The sequence below is a fragment of the Protopterus annectens genome, chromosome 4.part1 (assembly GCF_019279795.1).
Source record: "Protopterus annectens isolate FY-2018-M chromosome 4.part1, PAN1.0, whole genome shotgun sequence".
NCBI lineage: Eukaryota > Metazoa > Chordata > Ceratodontiformes > Protopteridae > Protopterus > Protopterus annectens.
Window position 1 is genome coordinate 103,790,681 of NC_056734.1, and position 20,000 is coordinate 103,810,680.

Genomic DNA, 20,000 nt, shown 5'->3' on the forward strand with positions numbered 1-20,000 from the left:
GAGGCAGTGGAAGGAAGGCATATACTGTAAGGGCTTTCCAGCTGAATGAAAGGGCGTCCACTTTCCATGCTTGCTTGTGATAAGTCCAAGTGCAGAATCTCTGTAGCTGGCAGTTGTGAGGGGAAGCGAATAGTTCTATGTCTGGGCATCCCCACTTCCCTGTTATGTTGAAGATTTGTGGATCCAGTTTCCACTCGTGAGGATCCACGAGGTTTCTGCTTAGTTCGTCTGCCAAATTATTTTTCTTTCCTGGCAGGAATTGCACTTGCAGATATACTTGATATGTCAATGCTGTGTTCCACAAAGTCATGGCTTGCCTGCAAAGGGGGTAGGAATGTGTGCCCCCATGCTTGTTTATGTACCACATGACTGTAGTATTGTTCTTCTTTATCAGTAGTTGTCCTGGATGAAGTAGGTCCTTGAAGGCTGTCAGGGCATTTTGTACAGCTAGCATCTCTTTTTGATTGATATGAAGATGCATTTGGTTTGTTGGCCATGTGCCCTGAATACATTTTCCTGCCATGTGCGCCCCCAGGCATAATCTGATGCATCTATTAGTATATGCCTGGCAGTGGGTAAGGTAAATGGCTGTCCCTTGTTGTGGTGACAGGCCTGTGCCAACCATTGAAACTCCTGTTGCAGGCAGGGAATGAGAGTAATTACTGTTTCCAGGCTGTGGCAATGTTGAGTCCAAACACTTTTTAGATACCATTGTAGTTTCCTCATATGCAGTCTTGCATATGGAATTAGTAGAATGCAGGATGCCATGTAGCCCAGAGCCTGCAGAATTTTTCTAGCAGATAACTGGGTCTTTGTTGCCATGTCTTTGAAGTAAGAAGTGAGATGCCTTTGTTTGTCTGGCGTGAGATAAGCCATCTGGGCAGTTGTATTTAAGCTTGCACCCAGGAATATTATCTCTTGAGAGGGTACTAGTTTTGATTTCTTTTCGTTTACTGTGTACCCTACGCAAATTAGTAATCTTTTTACAAACGCCAGACGCTGTAGTAGAATATCTTTGTCCTTTGCTTGAATAAGGCAGTCATCCAAGTAGTGATATACATTTGAATTCCTCTTTGTCTGCAAAATGCAATTACTGGTGCCAGGCATTTTGTGAAGACCCTGGGCGCAGTAGATAAGCCAAAGGGCAGTGCAGAGAATTGGTAGTACAGTGAGCCAGCTATGAATCTGAGGCATCTTCTGCAAGATTGTCTGACTGGGACATGCAGGTATGCCTCTTTGAGGTCCAAAGTTACAAGCCAAGCCTTCTTGTCCAGCATGGGCAGAAGCTGCTGTAGAGTCAACATTTTGAATTTTGGGACGTCCAGGAAAGTATTTAGAATAGACAGGTCCCGAATTGGTCTCCAGGCTTTGTCCTTTCTTGGTACTACGAAAAGTCGAGTAAAATCCTTGTCCCTGCTCTTGTTGTGGCACTGGCTGAATAGCCCCCATGTCCATGAGAGATGAAACTTGTTTTTGTGCCTCTTGCCATTGATTGTGTGGCAGGTCTGGCATACCTTTTGCCTTTGGAAGGGTGTGAAAGTGGAACCTGTAGCCCTGACAGACTATATTTAAGACCCATTTGTCCTGGGTGATCTTGTGCCAGTTTTCTGAAAAAAGTGCTACCTTTCCCCCTAAGGGTGCTGCCAAAAAATAAGTGCTTGGCATTGGCAGAGGGCAGTCATTGGGACTGTTTTCTATAAGGCTGTGATTTGTCTTCTCCGCTTTTGGAGGTAGAAGCACCCCATTGTTTGGGCCTGTATGAGCCCTGAGGCTGTTGCCTGCCTCTAGGGCGTCTGGATCTGCCTCTTTGTGGTCTGTCTGACACTGGAAAGGACCAATTCTTAGAGGGCCAGTTCCTGCTAAATCTGGGTGGCTGTACCTGCAAGAAATCCTTTGCTGTCTGCATAGATTTTGCCTTATCCTCCATTTTCTTTAACACCTCCTCTGCCTCCACACCAAACAAAGTATCATGCTGTAATGGAGCATCCAATAATTTTGCTTTGACATGATCAGGCAGATTCTGTTCCTTTAACCAAGCATGTCTTCTAATAACAGAACCTGTAACAGCGGCCCTGCGCGAGGCCTCCAGTGAATCATAGCCACATTGCAAAGTATGTTTTCCCACTTGTTCAGCTGCATGCAATAAATCCTGCAAATGTTTGTTCTCAGAACATTCAGAATTTGTCAACATTTTTTGTTTTAACAAAGACATTAAGTATTGCTGATATTTGAGCATATGAAACTGACAATTTAAAGCCCTTACAGCCAAGGTAGCAGAAGTGCAAACTTTTTTCCACCATCTGTCCAAAGCCATAGAATCTCTGTCTGAGGGGACAGGGTTTTTGGCAGAAGCAGCCTTGACCCCTTTGGGACCCTGTGAGATAGTTTCTGGGTCAGCAGCAAGGTTTTTGCAAAGAAATTTATGGGAGTATCGGACCCTGTAGAATTTGTCCGGCTTAACAGGGGCAGGAGGTAAAGAGTCTGGGGACAGGCCGGACTCTGAAAAAACATCATCTACTATGTCTAGAACAGGGGGAATTGCAAGAGGTCTGTGCTGAGGTAGTAAAGTCTCTAAGTCTTTTCTTAGAATCGGAATAATCCTGGCTCTCCCAATGGAAATGCTCCCTCATGGTATGCAGGGTTTCCCCAAAAGAAAAGTCCTCAGGAGGAGAAGCTGAAGGAATAGAATCTTCAGCATCAGAATCCTCATAGGGAGGAACAGAATATCCTTGATCAGAAGAGGAATCGGAGGAAATGGAAACCTGATCAGAGGAATCATATTCAGGGTCTTGCCTAGGCCTCTTATCAGGAGGGGGATGGGCACCCCTGATCAAAGTAATTAGGTCTTCGGCCATTTTGAGCATCTGTTTCTTAGGCATAGAAGCCTGTCCTGGAGAATGCTGTACTGGTTTCCTTGTCTTTAAAACTGTTTTACACTTTGTCTTGGATGCTGAAGTAGGCTTTATATAAAGTTGTGTAGGTCTGAAGACACCCTCAGAAGCCGATGCCTGCTCAGCGGCTCCAGACCCATCTGAGGGATTAATTTCCGAAGGGCGAATACCTTGAGTATCCAGAGGCCTAGCTGTCTCCACGTGGAAGTCGGAGGTGGCCTGTGGCTCTGAGGTAGTGGGAGTCAAGGGCTGCGAAAGCACCTCACTGAGCACCGGTGACTGGCCTAGAAGAGGCTTCATCATTGGTTTGGGACCTCGGATGCTTGTCCTTGTCTTTATCCTTTGTTTTTTATGAATTCCTGTAGTCGGTTGTTCCGACGGCATTATGTAGTTAAACCTTCTGCCAAAATAATGAAAAGCAAAATCGTACCGACGCTTAATAGTGCGTTGGTTAAATCTAGCACAAAACCGACAACTAGCAACGTCGTGGTCAGGGCCTAGGCAAGGAATACATTAAGAGTGGAAATCCTTATGAGGTATTTGCTTCCCACAAGAAATACAATTGTTAACTTTTTCTGACATCGGTCTGGAGCAAGAAAAAAAGTTTCTCCAACGGAGTACTTAGCTTTATTGAAGACTTCGGATCTGAAATTCGATTTTGAAAATCTCAGGAGTCGGCCGACCGGCACTTGCGAACTGCTTATGCTTCGGGCTCTGCGGCAAGAAAGACAGAAGAAAATGGCGTCGGCTGCATCTTTTATACCCCTGGCGCACTGACGTCAGGGAAGAGGCGACAGCAACTGACGATGGACCAGGACTTTAGAATTCAGGCCAACTGTGGGTAGCCAGCCAGCAGGATAACCCAAGTGTAATGACTGCAACAGTGAAACACGAGGAACATCTAGTTTAGCCTGAAAACACCCAGATGGGTCTTCTAGGTACTTTGCTTTCTGGGACTAGGAAGATGTGGGAGTATAATATAACCCTGTGCTTGCCTCTCCTGGATGCACTTTTTAGATGGATCATTAAACTAACAGGTCCTGCAGAAGATGAGGAATAAACTTTCTTCGTTGTTTTGAACTGGGAAATGTCTAGAAAGAGTGGAGTTTTCCAAAATTGGAAGGGACAACACTTCTTTATGATCTGCAGGACCCATATGTTTTGAGTTATTCTTTCTCGCCATGTGTAGAATGAGGAAAGCCTTCTTCCTAGCTTGAGAGGAGGATGACTTGTTGTGGGATTTGTGTGGGAGGGAAAAGGAGGTCTGGCTGCACCAGGAAGGGATAGGACCCTTGAGCCTCCCAGGAGTGGAAGGTGCTCAGTTTGCCACTTTCTTTAGTGTCTGACTCTTATCCCCCTTGGCTGTTTGCTTTTCTCATACTTTGGTGGAAACAGACAGGACTTGCTACAGTAATTTAGGTTATATCTGGGAGAAGGTGATCAGTAAAACTACTTGAAAGACTTTTTTATCCAGTCCCTCAAACACGTTTCCTGTTGGGTGTCCAGAGAGAAACTCCTTATCCAAGGTTGCACTCAAAAGTACCACTTTAATCTAGCGTGAAAGGGGTTGAGTCCTCAGACAGGCATGTCACAACATTACATATCTTGTAGCAGCCACCCTGCATGATACATCACAGCCACATTTTAGAGACTGACTGGATACCTGCAGGGTAAATATTACACAACTCCTGGATAACCCTCTGGAAGCTCTAATCCTGTATCCCCCTTCCCCTGCCTTGGATTTAATTTGTTCCTTTACTGTCACAAAATATTTTAGCATATGGAACCGACAGTTCAGAGCACTTATGGCCAAGGTGGCTGAAATGCAAGTTTTCTTGCCAAACCTGTCAAGCAACCTCCTCTCTCTATCATTTGGCAAAGGATTCCTGGATGTTTGGCCAGTAGCTTCCTTGGACAATTCGACAGACACCACTGCTGCATCTGCCACTGGGTTTTTACACAGGTGTCTGTGGGACTGAAGCACTCTAGAGAACCTATTAGGCTTCCTTGCATCAGGAGGGGAGATTGGCTGTGAGCATATGCCAGCAAACACATTACCCAAGGCAACATGGACTAGAGGGATTACTGGTGATCAAGGGGTAGGAAGGTTCAGAAGTTCTCTGTAGTGAACTTGAACCTTAGAGAATTCTCTATATTTCCACATGAAGGCTTCATTCATTCTGTAGAGCATGTCTCCAAATGATAAACCCTCAGGAGGCATGGCTGAAAACAGGATGCCTACTGACTCAGAGTCTTCCTATATCTGAGAAAGAAGACATTCTACTTATGCAAGCAATCATCCTCAGACTCTGAGGAATCTGAATTTACACTGGAGCAATGACCCTCATTCTTGTTTCAGGAGAGGTTCTTGCTATGGGTTCCTTTTGCAGGGTGGATTGTCTGGACTTCATGAAATCCATGAACTACTGCACCAGCCTGATCATACCCTGTGGAGAGACCTGGGAGGATGAAGCAGAGGACTCAGACAGCACTGGCTGGGGCAAACCTACCTGGCTCTTTGGCTTGCGAGTTTGAGGCTTAGATTGTGGGCAGGAGGATGCAACTTCAATCTGGTTTCTAGGTAGTTCCTCTGACTATCACCGATGGGATACTGATCTCACCCTGGATCACCAGTACCCTGGTGTCTGAAGCCATAACTTGCTTAACGGCTTCAGACAACAAGCAGGCCATGGCTTCAGATGGCAGGGTACTGAAGTCATGGCCTTCTTAGTAACTTCAGACTCCATCAGCATCAGTCTGGTGTCAGCATGTGAGCAGCAGGCCAGAGTAATGATGGCCTCCACAAGGGCCTAACAGGCACTGAACAAGAGGTTAGCAAAGGAGCCTCACCTGCATCAGCAATCGAAGTTCAGGAGGGGGGATTCAGACACAGAAATGTCTTCAGCTTCCCAGAAGCCCTTTTCCTTCAGATGTTTATCTTTCAGCTTCTTAGGAATGACAGCCTGGGAATCAGTAGACATCATAGCATGTGAAAGCCCAACCCTATCTGAACCTAAGTGCAGCTGGAGGGATTTGGCCCCACATCTAATGGTCTTGCTACTGAACCAAGCACAAAAACAGCAGTTTGGTAGATTGCGCTAAGGCCTTAAAAAAAGGTAATATGAGTGGAAGTCTTTGTGCTCGACTTGTTTCCCACATGAAAGATAATTACTACCCTTTTTAAACATTAACAAAATACAACAAACCACAGAGACAAGAAAGATACCCAACAGGATACTTATCTTAAATTCTAAGGTGATTCAAGACAACTGATGAGACTGATGACTCCTACTAATGTAGTCTTGTGCTTTACCTGTTATACCCCAATGTCCTGATGTCAGATGGCTGAGGACAGTGAAAGACACTGGTACTCAGGCTGTCAGTCTATCATGGTGCTGTATAACAACTACACTCACATCTGCAAAAGGAGGTCTGCTTTCAAAAGAGAATTAGTTTGCTAGCTTTTTGCATTTTGTCTAACAGAGAATCCCATGCCACAGTGACAGTTCTGTAGAAGGCTCTTTCTGTTGTTGCCATGATATATGGGGGGGGGTCTTTGTATTTGCACAGTGTCTTGACTTCTTAGAATACACTGGGGGCTTTGTGATGAGTGTGTTTTTTAAAGGTAGGCAGAAGATTTCATTTACTAACTTTAAAATTTAAAATAGAATGTGGAAAGAAACAGGTCCCCACAAAGTACTCAATTGCTCCCTGCTCCTTAGTTGTAGGCTTGGACTGATGGACTACAAGGAGCACCCCTGTAGAGAAAAAAGTAACTTTGCAAACAGAAATTAAAAATGGTGCAGACAGATGCCTCATAAATATCAGGTACAAAAAGATGTCCAAGTTATGATGAGATCAGCAAGGCTATGGGGAAACGTGCTCGATTACCCAAGTCTGGTTGGACATTTTACTCGCTCAGTAACACAGATTCCTACAGTGAAGACTGAAACCATTTCCATATAATGAATATCATGGATATCAAGAAATCCTGCCAGCTCTGCAGCACAAAGTAAAAGGCATTGTAAAACATATTCTTTAAACAGCAAATGAGTCAGTATCCAGTATTTACACTTCTGGAAAATAAACAAAAACATAAATAGCTACTGAATCTGCAACTTGAGGACAGAACTAGAGGAGCAGATCATCGAGTCACTAGCACATTGACATACCTAAGACATGAGATGTTGACACAGTGATGGCCAGCTATTTGCCCACTGTCAGATATGCATCATGCCGCTGCACAGGGGGTATATATGACCGTGTGCCTCTTTGCTTAAGTTCCACATGATGTACAGATTTCTTATTCATGTTAAGAGGCATCTTAGAAGTACCTTAGATGATGCTTTCCTTCCAATAAATTTAGAACCAGGATCAGCGCACCTAGCTGAATAACTACAACTGGCTTATAATATAGGTTCAAGGATTAGCACTAGGCTAACTGCCCTTGTAGGCCATTTTAAATGGGTTCATGGATTAGCACTAGGCTAACTGCCCTTGTAGGCCATTTTAAGCCTAGCCAATTACCCTATGTGAGAATCAAACCCCGCACCTTGTGTCTGTAAGGTGAACACTAACCATTATGTCAACCTGCCATCTCTTGAGGAATGGTGAGCCACGGTGCACAAAAGTGAGCTCCTAGCTCCAATACCTCACCCCAAGAAGCATCCAACATCGGGATTTATGAAAAAAAAACTGTAGGAATGGGACACCTACTTTGAGACTGAAGGAGATTGTTCCCCATGCCTGGCCTGAGTAAAAGAAGTCAGACACCAGAGTCCATAAGAATACAGTGTCTCTGCAACCAATGATTTCTGAAAATCCACTGCAACACCTTCATGCTCAGGTGTGCTAATGGCCTCATGAAGACAACAGTAGTTTGCAGACACAAAATGCTGTAGGAGGGTCTGGGCTTGGACAGTCCTCTGCATACACACCCAGGCTGTCAAATTCAACAAGTTCATGGGTCCTCTTTGGGGGCAGGAATGACAAACAATGGAAAACATCCAAATCCATATGAATAGAGGCGATTCTCTGAGATAAAATCAGAGAACACTTCCATCAGTTTACAGGAAAGAGAGGTACTGAAGCCATCAAAGTGCCCACTCCAGTGGACCCACTGGAAAGCAATTCAGCAGGGCCAGCAGAAGACAGTCATCCTGTTATAGAAACACATGAAGATCCTTCTGCTCTATGACTTCAACCACCACAACAAATACCTTGGTAGATATTCTGGGTACATAAAGTCCAATCAGCAGTAATTTGAACTGAAAGTGGTACACACCCACAAGAAGAAATGTACAGTTGCGTACACTTACTATAAATGCACATGTTCGAGTGTATTCACTGTTGCAGTCATCACCTGTGGGTTATCCCTGCTGTGGTAGCCCTTGGCCGACCCGAATACCAGTCAATGTTTTTCTGCATGCTGCTGTCATTTGTGACTGACGTCAGGTAGCCAGTGCTATAAAGCAAGGCAGCTGACACCATTACATCAGTTTTTCTTTTCCTAACCAGTCAGAAGCCCAAGGAAATATGGCAAAGTGGTCCTGGGGCTAAAAGTCACCATAAGAAGCTTATGTCTCCCGAAAGAAAGAGGATATAAGGGGGAAGGAGGGAGGGAAACCAGGACTGCAACAGTGAATACACTTGAGCATCTACATTTATGGTAAGTGTACACAACTGTACTATGTTCTTCATGTTTCACTGTTGCAGTCATCACCTGTGGGAGGATTTCCAAAGCTGAGGAGAGGGGTGGAAGGATTAGTTAGAGACCTAGGCATGGGTAAGCATGTCCTGCAGAACTGCAGAGGCAAACCCTGTCCTAGCCTTAGAGAAAAGAGGTAGGTGGTAATGCTATGTAAAGGTATGGGCAGAGGTCCAGGTGGCAGCTTCCAAAATGTCCCTGGTGGGAAGGTGGGAACTCCTCTGAGGAATGCTGCGGAAGTGGAGGCTACGCTAGTGAAATGGGTACGAATAGACTTAGGGGTGGTTTCCCATGTAATCTGTAGCAGAAATGGATACAGTGTGATATCCACTTGGAAATGCCTTGCTTGGAAATGGGATTCCCCCTCTGCCCCTGGGGCAAAGCTAACAAGAAGTTGGTCTGTTTTCCTTAAGGGAGTAGTATGGTTCAGGTAGTATCTGAGCCGTCTCTGCACGTCTAGTGAGTGCAGAATTCTTTCCCCCTTGTTTTGAGGGTTAGGGAAGAAGGTGGGTAGATGTATGGCCTGGTTGAGTCACATTAGATACCACCTTAGGCATAAAGGAGGGGTTAGTCCTCAGGGGAACCCTGTCTGCATGGAAAATGATATAGAGCTCAATGGCCCATCACTGCCTGAAGTTCTGAAACCCTTCTGTCTGAGGTGATAGCTAGTAGGAAAGCAGTTTTCCAGGAGAGGTATTTCAATTCTGCTGAAGCAGCAGGCTCGAAGGGTGGTAAGGTTAGTTTTTCCAAAACATAATTCAAGTCCCAGGCTGGCGTGGGTGGACTTCTGGGAGGTCTGATATTAGAAGCCCCTCTGAGGAATTGTTTAATCAAAGGCTGTGAGAACAGGGGCTGGTCTGTATCGAAATGAGCTAAAATGGTTAAGATGTGGATTTTAACAGAAGAGAAGGAGAGGCCACTATTGATTAACTCCGCTATATAGTCCAGGATAAGAGGGATGGAAGGTTATGAAGAAATGCCCCCTCTGGACTGGCTCCAGGAGCAGACTCTTTTCCATTTCTCTGCGTAAGATTCTGGTGCTGGGCCTTCTGGCCTCTGTGATAATGTATAGGACCTGTTTGCTTAAAAGGGGCCCCTTGTTTGTTTTAGAGTATCAGCCATGCTGACACTTTGAGAGGCTGCAAGTCTGGAGGCAGCACCCCCCCCCCCACCTGAGTCGAGAGGTCTGAGATCAGGGAAAGCTGCCTGGGAGGCTGTGATGTCAGGATGCGCAGTAAGGGGTACCAATGCTGTCTGGGCCAATCTGGAGCAATGAGGATGGCCTTTGGTCTCTCCTCCCTTATCCTGATCAGCACCTTGGGAATTAGAGGCAGAGGAGGGAATGCGTACACAATGAGGATGTTCCAGGGGAAGGTCAAGGCATCCACCCTTTACACTAGGTGGTACAGAACTTCTTTAGCTGGTGGTTGAGGTGTGAAGCAGAGAGATCCACCTCTGGAGTTCCCCCACTCCCGAGTGACTTGCAAAAAGATTTTTCTGTGGAGCTGCCATTCGTGGGGGTCCAGTAAGTTTCTGCTTAGGTGGTCTGCCAGGGTGCTGTTGAACCCTGGTAGGTATTGGGCTATTAGGTGCAATCCCATGGAGGAGGCTGTCAGACAGAGGTTCATGGCTAGTCTGCACAGAGGGCAAGATTGGGTCCCTCACTGTTTGTTGATGTACCACATTACTATGCTGTTGTCTGTTTTGATAAGGAGAACCCCTGGCCTGAGATGGGGTTTGAAGGATGTCAGAGCCTTTTGTACTGCCATCATTTCCTTCTGGTTGATGTGCAAGGGAAGATGCTGGGTATACCAAAGACCTTGGGTGCAACTACCTGCTAGGTGAGTGCCCCCAAGCAATGTCTGAGGCGTCGGTGGTGATAGTCTGCCCAGTAGGGCATAGGATGAAGGGAAGATCCTTGTTCCTGGCACAGGCCCCTGCCCACCAGAAAAACTCGGCACTTATACAGGGGATCAGAGGGAGAGAGGTATCTAGAGGCTGAGTGCTGTTACCAAAGGTTCTTTAGATATCACTGAACATTTCTCATGTGAAACCTGGCCAGAGGAATTAGAAGGATGCAAGATGGCATATACCCCAAGGCTTGCAGGAACTTCCTCACCATGAGGTGACTTCTGGATGCCAGCTGGGTAAAGTAGAGAGGCAGAAAGCTCTGCTTTTCTGGGTTAGGAAGGCCAGCCATGCTCCTAAGAAAATGATCCTCCTGGAGGGTGTTTGCTTTGACTTCTTCTCGTTGATGGTGAACCCTAAAAAGTTAGGAGGTTTTGACAAAGAGGAGGTCCTGGAGCAGCTTTTCTTTGCACTCTGCCTGAATGAGACAGTCGTCCAGACAAGGGTAAATCTATATATTTCTGTGTCTGCAAAAATGCTATGGCCGGGGCTAAGCATTTGGTGAAAACCCTGAGAGCAGTAGATAAGCCAAAGGGTAGCACAGAGAACTGAAAGTGTTGTAAGCCTGCTCTGAAGCGTAGACATTTCCTGCAAGATTCCCTTATGGGGATGTGGAGGTAGGCATCTTTTATGTCTAGGGTCACTAACCAGGCATTTTTTGTCAGCATTGGCAGCAACTGCTGCAAAGTTAGCATTCTGAATTTGGGGACCACCAGGGAGGTGTTCAGAATGGATAGATCCAGGATGGGGCGCCAGGTGCCCTCTTTTCTGGGAACAAGGAATAGTCTGGAATAAAAGCCTTTGCCTGTTTGATCTGCAGGAACAGGTTCTGCCGCCTGGTATATGGAGTTTGGACTTGCATCAATGCCTCTGCCCACTGATTTGGAGGCAAGTCTGGGTACCCTCTTGGAATTGGGAGTTCTTTGAAAGAGAACTTGTATCCCTGAAAAATGATCTTCAAGACCCGTTGGTCCTTTGCTACAGAAAGCCAATTTTGTTTGCAGAGGGAGTGCCTTCCTCCTAGCTTTTGGTGAGTGAAAGGAGGGCAGAGGGAGAAGAGGGAGTCATTGAGATTTTTTGCCATAGAAAGATGGTTTAGAACTCCCTGCCTTTGGGGCAGAAGTGGTCCACCATTTGGCTCTCTGCTGTCTCCGGGACAGGGGACAGGGGCCTGGGTGGTTTGTCCCTGCGGGGCTTACCTTGCCCCTGTCTGCTAGGTGCAGGAAAGGACCAGTGCTTACAGGGAAAATTCCTGTTGAGCCTAGGAGGCTGAGCCTTAAATAAATCTTTTACTGTTTGCATAGATTTTGATTAGTCTTCCATCTTTTTAAAAGCACCTCTTCTGCTTTTACTCCAAACAAGCGGTCCTTATCCAAGGGTGTATCAATTAATTTAGACTTTACAAGATCAGGGAGAGGTTGTTCCTTCAACCATGCATGTCTCTGAATGACAGAGCCTGACACTGCTGCCCTGCTTGAAGCTTCTAGGACATCATGTCCACAGTGCAATGAGTGTTTGGCCACTTGACAAGTAGAGTGCAGTAAAGCTCTTTCGAACTGGCACAGTCAGGAAAGGTAGAAATATTTTAATTTAATAGTTCAAAGTGTGTTGCTGATATTTTAACATATGGAACTGACAGTTGAGTGCTCTGATAGCTAAGGTTGCAGAGGTGTATACATTTTTACCCAATCTGCCCAGAGCTCTGGAATCCTTGTCAGAAGGAACAGGATTCTTTGCAGAACTAACCTTAGCTCCTTTAGGTCCCTGTGTAATGACCTCCAGGTCTGCAGCAGGATTTCTGCACAGGTATTTGTGAGAATCCGGTACTCTGTAATACCTGTCAGGTTTACTGGGAGTAGGAGGGAGGGCACCAGGGTCTAAGCTGGAGTCATGGAAAACATCATCCACCACTTCTAAGATAGGGGACATGGCCAGGGGACTGTGTTGGGGCAGGTCTAGAAACTCTCTTAGTCTTTTCTTAGACTGAGGGAAGTCCTGAGATTCCCAGTGGAAATGTTCCCTGAGGGTGTGAAGGGTTTCCCCAAAGGAAAGGTCTTCTGGTGGGGAGGCAGAAGAAATGGATTCCTCTGCATTTGAATCCTCATAAGCAGTCACCGGTTGTTCCTCTTCAAAATCTGAGTAATCAGATTCCTGATAATCCTGCTCGGACATTACTTCAAGAGAAGGGTGTGTCTTTTTCTTTTAGAAGTTGTGGCCTGACTACCCCTGATCAGGGAGATAAGATCCACAGCCATCTCAACCATTTGAGCTTGGGGTGGTGGAGCAGGAGTAAGATGGTGGCTAGAGGTAGATTTTCTAGGAGTGGCCTGGCTTCTAGGCCTAACAGTATCCATCGGTCTGAGAAAAATGGTAGTCGGACGAGAAGACATCGTTTTTTGTCTAGAATCGGTAGTGCGAAAGGCCTCCTTGGAAGCCTGTGCCTGCATCGGGGCTCCGGACCCAACCGAGGCAGAGACAACCAAAGAAGACGAAGAAGATTTCTGTGGCACACCAGACTCAGAAAGGGTCTCGGTAGAGGCCTGAGTAGATATCATATCGATCATCAGGGGCTGCGAAAGCACCTCACTGAATTCCGGAGAACTGACAACCTGCTTAGTGGTAGCGTCGTCAGAAGGCTTAACCTTGTGTGGTCTGTCTCTATCTTTATCTCTATGTTTTTTTTTGGAATGTCTATGGATTGTTGGCTGATGGATGCCATTTCGGAATGTGAAGACGGAAGGCGAAAATACCTGTCTACAATAAGAGCTCTACAACAAATGGTTCTCGCGTTAAGGAGGGCACAGAACCAGCAACAGGGGACGTCATGGTCTGGGCCTAAACAAGTGATGCGGCATGAATGGAAGTCTTGGTGTGGGATCTGCTTTCCACAGGCGAGATAATTGTTAACTTTTTTGGACATTGGTTAGTGCAAGAAAAAAGGATCCCAACGGGATACTTAGCTTTAGACGTTTTCAGCTGTAATTCGAACACTGGTAGCGACCAACAGGCACACTTGCGAACTGCTTCTGCTATGGGCTCCACAACAAGAAAGACTGATGTAATGGTGTCGGCTGCCTTGCTTTATAGCACTGATGACCTGACGTCAGGCACAAGTGACAGCAGCCAACGCAGAAAAACATTGACTCTGGTATTTGGGCCAGCTGAGGGCTACCACAGCAGGGATAAGCCACAGGTGATGACTGCAACAGTGAAACACGAAGAACATCTTCCTATGCAGACCAAAGACAATGATGCAGCAAAAGTCTGTCCTATTAAGCAACACCATCTAGGCATGCTGTGCAGTGACAGGAGGAGCATGAAACCCTGAATATTTACCGTTCAAGAAAAAGCATCAGATGTGGTCACTGAAGCTGCTGAGGTTCAGTATGAGGTAGGAGCCTTTTGATCTCCCCAACAAGAAGAAGCAGATATGAACAGAACTCCTGACCTCCTTCATAAAAGGAACAACTCCCAAATCTCCTCCATCTGGGAAGTACAGTCTAGCTCTGTCTTAGGATCTCTGCAAAGACAGCCTTGGTCTCTTATTTGAGCTTTTTCCAAGGGGAAAAAAATAAAAGCTATAAGTTACTGCCATGCACAAACATATCCAGAATACACTGGCACTTGCTGACAGCTGTCCATGGTAAAATAAACTCAAATACCCATCTCCCCAAAAAGCAGTCCTAAGCTGCGGTCAGGACTGTGACTAATGAACAGAGGAACTGCTTCCTTCACTGATGGTTCCAGAACCAGAGTGGGTATACCCTTGTGATGGTAAAGGACCTTTCACAGTTTTTTAGGTGGCATCTTCTTGGGAGGGTTAGGAATGCCTACAAGAAGAGGATTAGGGAGCTGAACAGAGGCTCATGAAGTCTTCCAACAAGGAGACTACATGTTTTCAGGACTTCAAATAAAACCTCCCCCACGAAAGCACTGCCTAGGGTGGATTGTCTAAGAGTTCTTCAGTAACCATACCATCAGTGAAGTCAAAATTCATCAGGCCATTTGGAAGCTCATTCTGGATGCCACTGTCCAAATCATTACTACTTTCCCTGCAGCCCAGACTATTGGAAGAAGAAACATTTCTTCAGTGACTGTCCATCAGGGAGGACTGGAATTAGGACCAATGTCTTAAGCTCTTACATGGCAGAAAAGAATAGTCTTACTCACCATATTCAAGGCTTTTATATACCTTATCTAGTAGCAAACTTATAAAGTGCTCCGATTTCTAGCTCCTGTATTTTTGACCCATGAGGTCTTGGACGAGTCAGCCTGATCACACCTGATCAGTATCTCACCACAATCAGGGACAGGCTGATAAAAAGCACTCACTTTACTTGAAAAAGCACAGTGCTGGTGTTTCCAGGCTGTTTACATGGTATATTTTATGGCTCATTTCACAGCAAGGATGACCCAGGTCTCCTCCTCCTCCTCTTCCCCAAAATCTCATTAAGATATTTCTCAAAAAAATAAAGGGCCAGAGATACTTGCATATATTTCAAGAAATCATTTTACTTTCGAAAACACTTTATTTACCTTGGTCTGTCCAACTCCTTCTGTTACACTGCTGGCCTGCTTCTGTGGTGAAACTGCAATCACCTGCCCTGTCTTGACAGTAATCAATTGCTGAGAAGATGGAGTGCTTACTGGTGGATGGTTTGGCAGCTGAGGAGTAATTTCTCCTGGTTCTTGTTTTATTATCACCTTTAGAACACAAAATATAGGGATATTAATGTTTACCATAATATAATCTCGCATACAAAACAGAACAAAATAAATAATGTATAGTAGCTGCCACATAATATTTGGAAAAAATAAACAAAACTACTTTATGGTTGAAAACAACAAAATCATAAATATTAATAAGACCAGGCACCTGATAAGTTATGTTGCATACAGTAAACTCTCAGTTAACCGGCACCCATGGGGATTGGAAGATGCCTGATAAGTGTAGTTTCTGGTTACTTGAGAGTTACTTTTAAAAACCGACTTGACAAATACTGTACCCTATACTATAACATAAACACTGTATTGATTTGATTTTAATATTGAAATATAGTAATTAAAAACCTGGAATAATATTTTAAACTTACATTTCCGCTTGTGTGTATTAAGGTAAATTCATAACAGAGTGGTCCCTGCTATAAGGCAGAGAGGACTTTGCTTTACCTGTGTTTTTGTGAGAGTGAGACTGAAGAATAATGGGCGGCAAGGGGAGTAAGATTTCTATCCCTCCTAAGGGTACTCCAGCATGCTATATGGATAAACATTATGGAGCATTAAGTTGCATGTACTTAGCTAAGTGGTATGACTCTGCAAAAAGTACAGTTTTGTACCTACCATAAATGTAGATGTCCGATAGATATGCAACTGCAGTCATAACATATGGGTTGTCCTGCCTCAGGCAGCCCTCGGTCGGCCGGATTCCAAAGTCTGGGTCCGACGTCGGCTGATGTCGCATTTCTCTCCGACGTCAGAGCGGCTGGAGTATATAAGCATCAGCCGACACCATCTTCTTCAGTGTTTCTTGCCCCAGATGCCAGGTGCCCTCCAATGAAGGCTGTAATCAAATTGGAAGACAAACATAGGTTTCCAGACAATAAATAAGCAATAAACAGATACACCATAACAGATATCCCCAGCTAAGGATAATAGGGATAGGAGTGGACCCAAGTCATAGAGGGGAAGGAGGGAGGGAAAACCTGACTGCAGTTGCATATCTATCGGACATCTACATTTATGGTAGGTACAAAACTGTACTTTGTCCTTCAAGAATGCAACTGCAGTCATAACATATGGGTTGAATAACATAGCTTAGCTGGGGGAGGTGGAATGCTCTAAGAAAAGGATGGTGTAGCTATCAATCCCTGCAGGACTGCCGAAGCAAAGCCTGCTCTGGATCTGGAATATAAAGGGAGGTTGTAGTGTTTGGAGAATGTATGCACGGAGCTCCATGTAGCAGCTTCTAGAATGTCCTTTGTAGGCACCCCTCTTAAGAATGCTGTAGAGGTGGCTGTAGCTCTGGTGGAGTGTGGTCTGACATTGGCTGGTACACTCTTTCCATGGAAGGAATAACAGAATCTGATGCAATGTCCAATCCATTTTGAAATAGTCTGTTTGGAAATTGCTTTTCTTTGTACTCCAGGGGCGTAATCTACAAAAAGCTGATCAGACTTCCTACTGGTCTTGGTTCTGTCCAGGTAGTAGCGAAGTTGTCTGTGAATGTCCAAGGTATGCAACAGTCTTTCCCCTTTGTTCTCAGGATTGGGAAAGAAAGTAGGCAGGTGAATTGCTTAATTTAAAGAAACCCTAGATACCACTTTTGGCAGAAAGGTAGGGGGTTATGAACGGTGGTACTGCCATTAGGGCCTGTAATTCCAAAACCCTTCTTGCTGAGGTAATTGCCAACAGGAAAGCTGTCTTCCATGAGAGAAATTGTAAGTCCACAGAAGTTGCTGGCTCAAAGGGAGGTAGAGTCAGTTTTTCTAGGACAAAGTTGAGGTCCCAAGCTGGTACTGGAGCCTTTCTTGGTGGCTTTATATTCTTGATTCCCCTAAGGAATTGCCTTAACAAAGGATGTGAAAACACAGGTGGATCAGTGTTGTATCTAGCTGAAATAGCTGAAGCATGTATTTTTATGGAAGAATATGAGAGTCCATTCTGTAGCATATCTGCCAAATATTCCAGACTGAGCGGGATGTTCAATAATGATGCATCATGACCCTTGCTGGTATTCCAAATGCTGAATCTCTTCCATTTTGCTGAGTAAACCTTTCTGGTGGATGGTCTTCGGGCTTCTGTTAGTATCCGCTGAACTTCCTTGAAGAGGGATAGATTGAGGTTATTCATGGGATCTCCCAAGCTGTTAGCTGCAGCGTCTGAATGTTGGGATGTACTGTCTTGAAGTTGTGTTGAGTCAAAAATTGGGGCCATTGGGGAAGGGCCCACTTTTTGTTGTGACATATGCTCCATAGTAGTGGGCACCAGTGTTGTCTTGGCCAGTCTGGAGCTATTAGGATCCCCTTGGGCTTCTCTGCTTTGATCTTTAGTAATACTGTGGTCATCAGTGGCAGAGGTGGGAATGCATAGATTTTTAGGAAGTTCCAGTTGAAGGAGAGAGCATCTATTTTCCATGCTTGTGGATGATATGTCCTTGAACAGAACTTTTGTAGATGATGATTGAGGTGGGAGGCAAATAGGTCTACTTCTGGCCTGCCCCATGTCGAGGTGAGTCGCACGAAGATTTCTGGATGTAACCTCCACTCGTGGGGGTCTAGGAAATTCCTGCTTAGGCTGTCCGCCAGCACATTGTCTTTGCCTGGAACAAACTGGGATTGCAACTGTATGTTTAGGCTCAGTGATTTTTCCCAAAGATTCATTGTCAGTCTGCAAAGGGGGTAAGAATGGGTGCCCCCCTGCTTATGTACCACATCACAGTGGTGTTGTCTGTCTGTATTAGCAGGTGGCCTTGCTGAAGTTGTTGTCGAAAGGCCTCGATGGCATGCATTATTGCCAGCATTTCTTTTTGGTTGATATGCAGATGTGTTTCCTTTGGAGACCATTGTCCTTGAATACATCTGCCCTCCATGTGCGCCCCCCATCCAAGGTCTGAGGCGTCTGTGGTTATGGTCTGTGTTATCTGAGGTTTTTTTGAACGACATACCTGTGTTTGTTTGGCTTACCGAGGCCCACCATAGAAATTCCTTTTGTAGGCATGGAATGAGCTGTATGGTTGTCTCTAGGTTGTTGCTGTGTTGAGACCATAAGCTTTTTAGGTACCACTGAAGCTTTCTCATGTGTAGTCTTGCTAATGGAACCAGGAGAATGCAGGATGCCATGTAACCCAGGGCCTGTAGGAATCTCCTTGCAGTCATCTGGGTGAGCTTTGCCAAACCTTTGAAATAATGAGTTAACTTCTTTTGCTTGTCTTCTGTCAGGTAAGCCATTTGAGAGGCTGTGTCTAGTTTGGCTCCTAAGAAGGTTATTTGCTGGGATGGCTGAAGTCTTGACTTTTGGAAGTTGACTGTGTTATCCCAGAGCCTGTAGCAATTGTATGACATAATTCAAGTTTTTTGTCAAAATCAGTTTGTCGCCCGCTTGTATGAGGCAGTCGTCCAGGTACGGGTATATATGGATCCCCTGGAGCCTGCAATGAGCAATTACTGAAGCCAGGCATTTCGTGAATACTCTGGGCGCAGTAGATAAGCCAAATGGCAATGCTGAGAATTGATAATGCTCTGGCCCTGCAAGAAATCTGAGGTATCTTCTGCAGCTGTGTCTGATAGGGACATGCAGGTATGCCTCCTTGAGGTCCAGAGTAATCAGCCAAGACCCCTTGCCCAGCATGGGAAGGAGTTGCTGTAGAGTCAGCATTTTGAACTTTGGTACTATGAGAAAAGTGTTTAATGCGGACAAATCCAGTATTGGTCTCCACTGAGCTTCTTTTCTTGGAACAAGGAACAGTCTTGAATAAAACCCCTGGCCTTGTTCTTGTTGTGGAACTTTTTCTATTGCTTTGATCTGAGCAAGCAGAGAAATTTGCTTGATAGCCTCTGCCCTCTGGTTTTGTGGTAGGTTTGGTATGCCTTGTTTTCTTGGCAAGGTATGAAAGTGGAACCTGTAACCTTGGTCTATAATGTCCAAAATCCATTTGTCCTTTGTCAATCTGTGCCAATTGTCTGAAAACAGAGATAATTTTCCGCCCAAAGGAGCTTCTGTTTGCTCCTTGGTCAGCGGAAGTAGAGGAAAGTCATTGAGATTGTCCCTGTGGGGCAGGAGAGACCCCTGTGTCACTTCTTTGGTTTGCTGGTTGCCATTGTCGTCCCCTGTAGGAACCTCTGTATTGTCCTCTTCCTCGGCCACGCCTGTTTTTACCCCTTTGAAATCTTTCAGGATTAGGAAAGGACCAGTTTTTAGAAGGCCAATTCCTGCTGAATCTGGGTGGCTGAACCTGGAGGAAATCTTTGACTGTCTGAACTGACTTGGCTTTTTCCTCAATGGACTTTAACACATCTTTAGCATTAGCACCAAAAAGCTTGTTCTTTTCCAAGGGTGCATCAAGAAGTTTTGCCTTAACGTGATCTGGTAGAGGTTGTTCTTTTAACCATGCATGTCTGAATGACCGCCCCTGTCATAGCTGCCCTACATGAAGCTTCCAATGCATCATATCCACACTGAAGAAAGTGATTGCTAACTTGCTGAGAATTATGTACAGCCTCCTGCAAAGACTTCCTATCTAAAGGTTCAGGAGAGGTCAATGTTTTCTGTAAATCATCTAACAGGTAATCCTGATATTGAAACATATGAAAGAGACAATTGAGTGCTCTCATAGATAAAGTAGTGGAGGTGTAAACCTTCTTTCCCCATCTCTCTAATGACCTAGCTTCCCTGTTGGAAGGCAAAGGATTTTTGGAGGTGGTAGCTGAAACCCCTTTCGGTCCCTGTGAAATTGTTTCTAAATCAACAGCATGGGCCCTAAAGAAATGAGAATGTGT

The 20,000-nt window shown here is 45.2% G+C and overlaps 1 protein-coding gene across 3 annotated transcripts in view; it reads right to left on the minus strand.

The window, feature by feature from the left end:
* The window catches only part of YEATS2 (YEATS domain containing 2), a 1,703,429-nt gene that overhangs the window by 822,659 nt on the left and 860,770 nt on the right, over nt 1-20,000 (minus strand). For all 3 annotated transcript variants that reach the window (XM_044070010.1, XM_044070009.1, XM_044070008.1), the window contains one exon: nt 15,043-15,210. In XM_044070010.1, the coding sequence (XP_043925945.1) occupies nt 15,043-15,210 (168 nt within the window). The remainder of the gene's footprint in view (nt 1-15,042; nt 15,211-20,000) is intronic.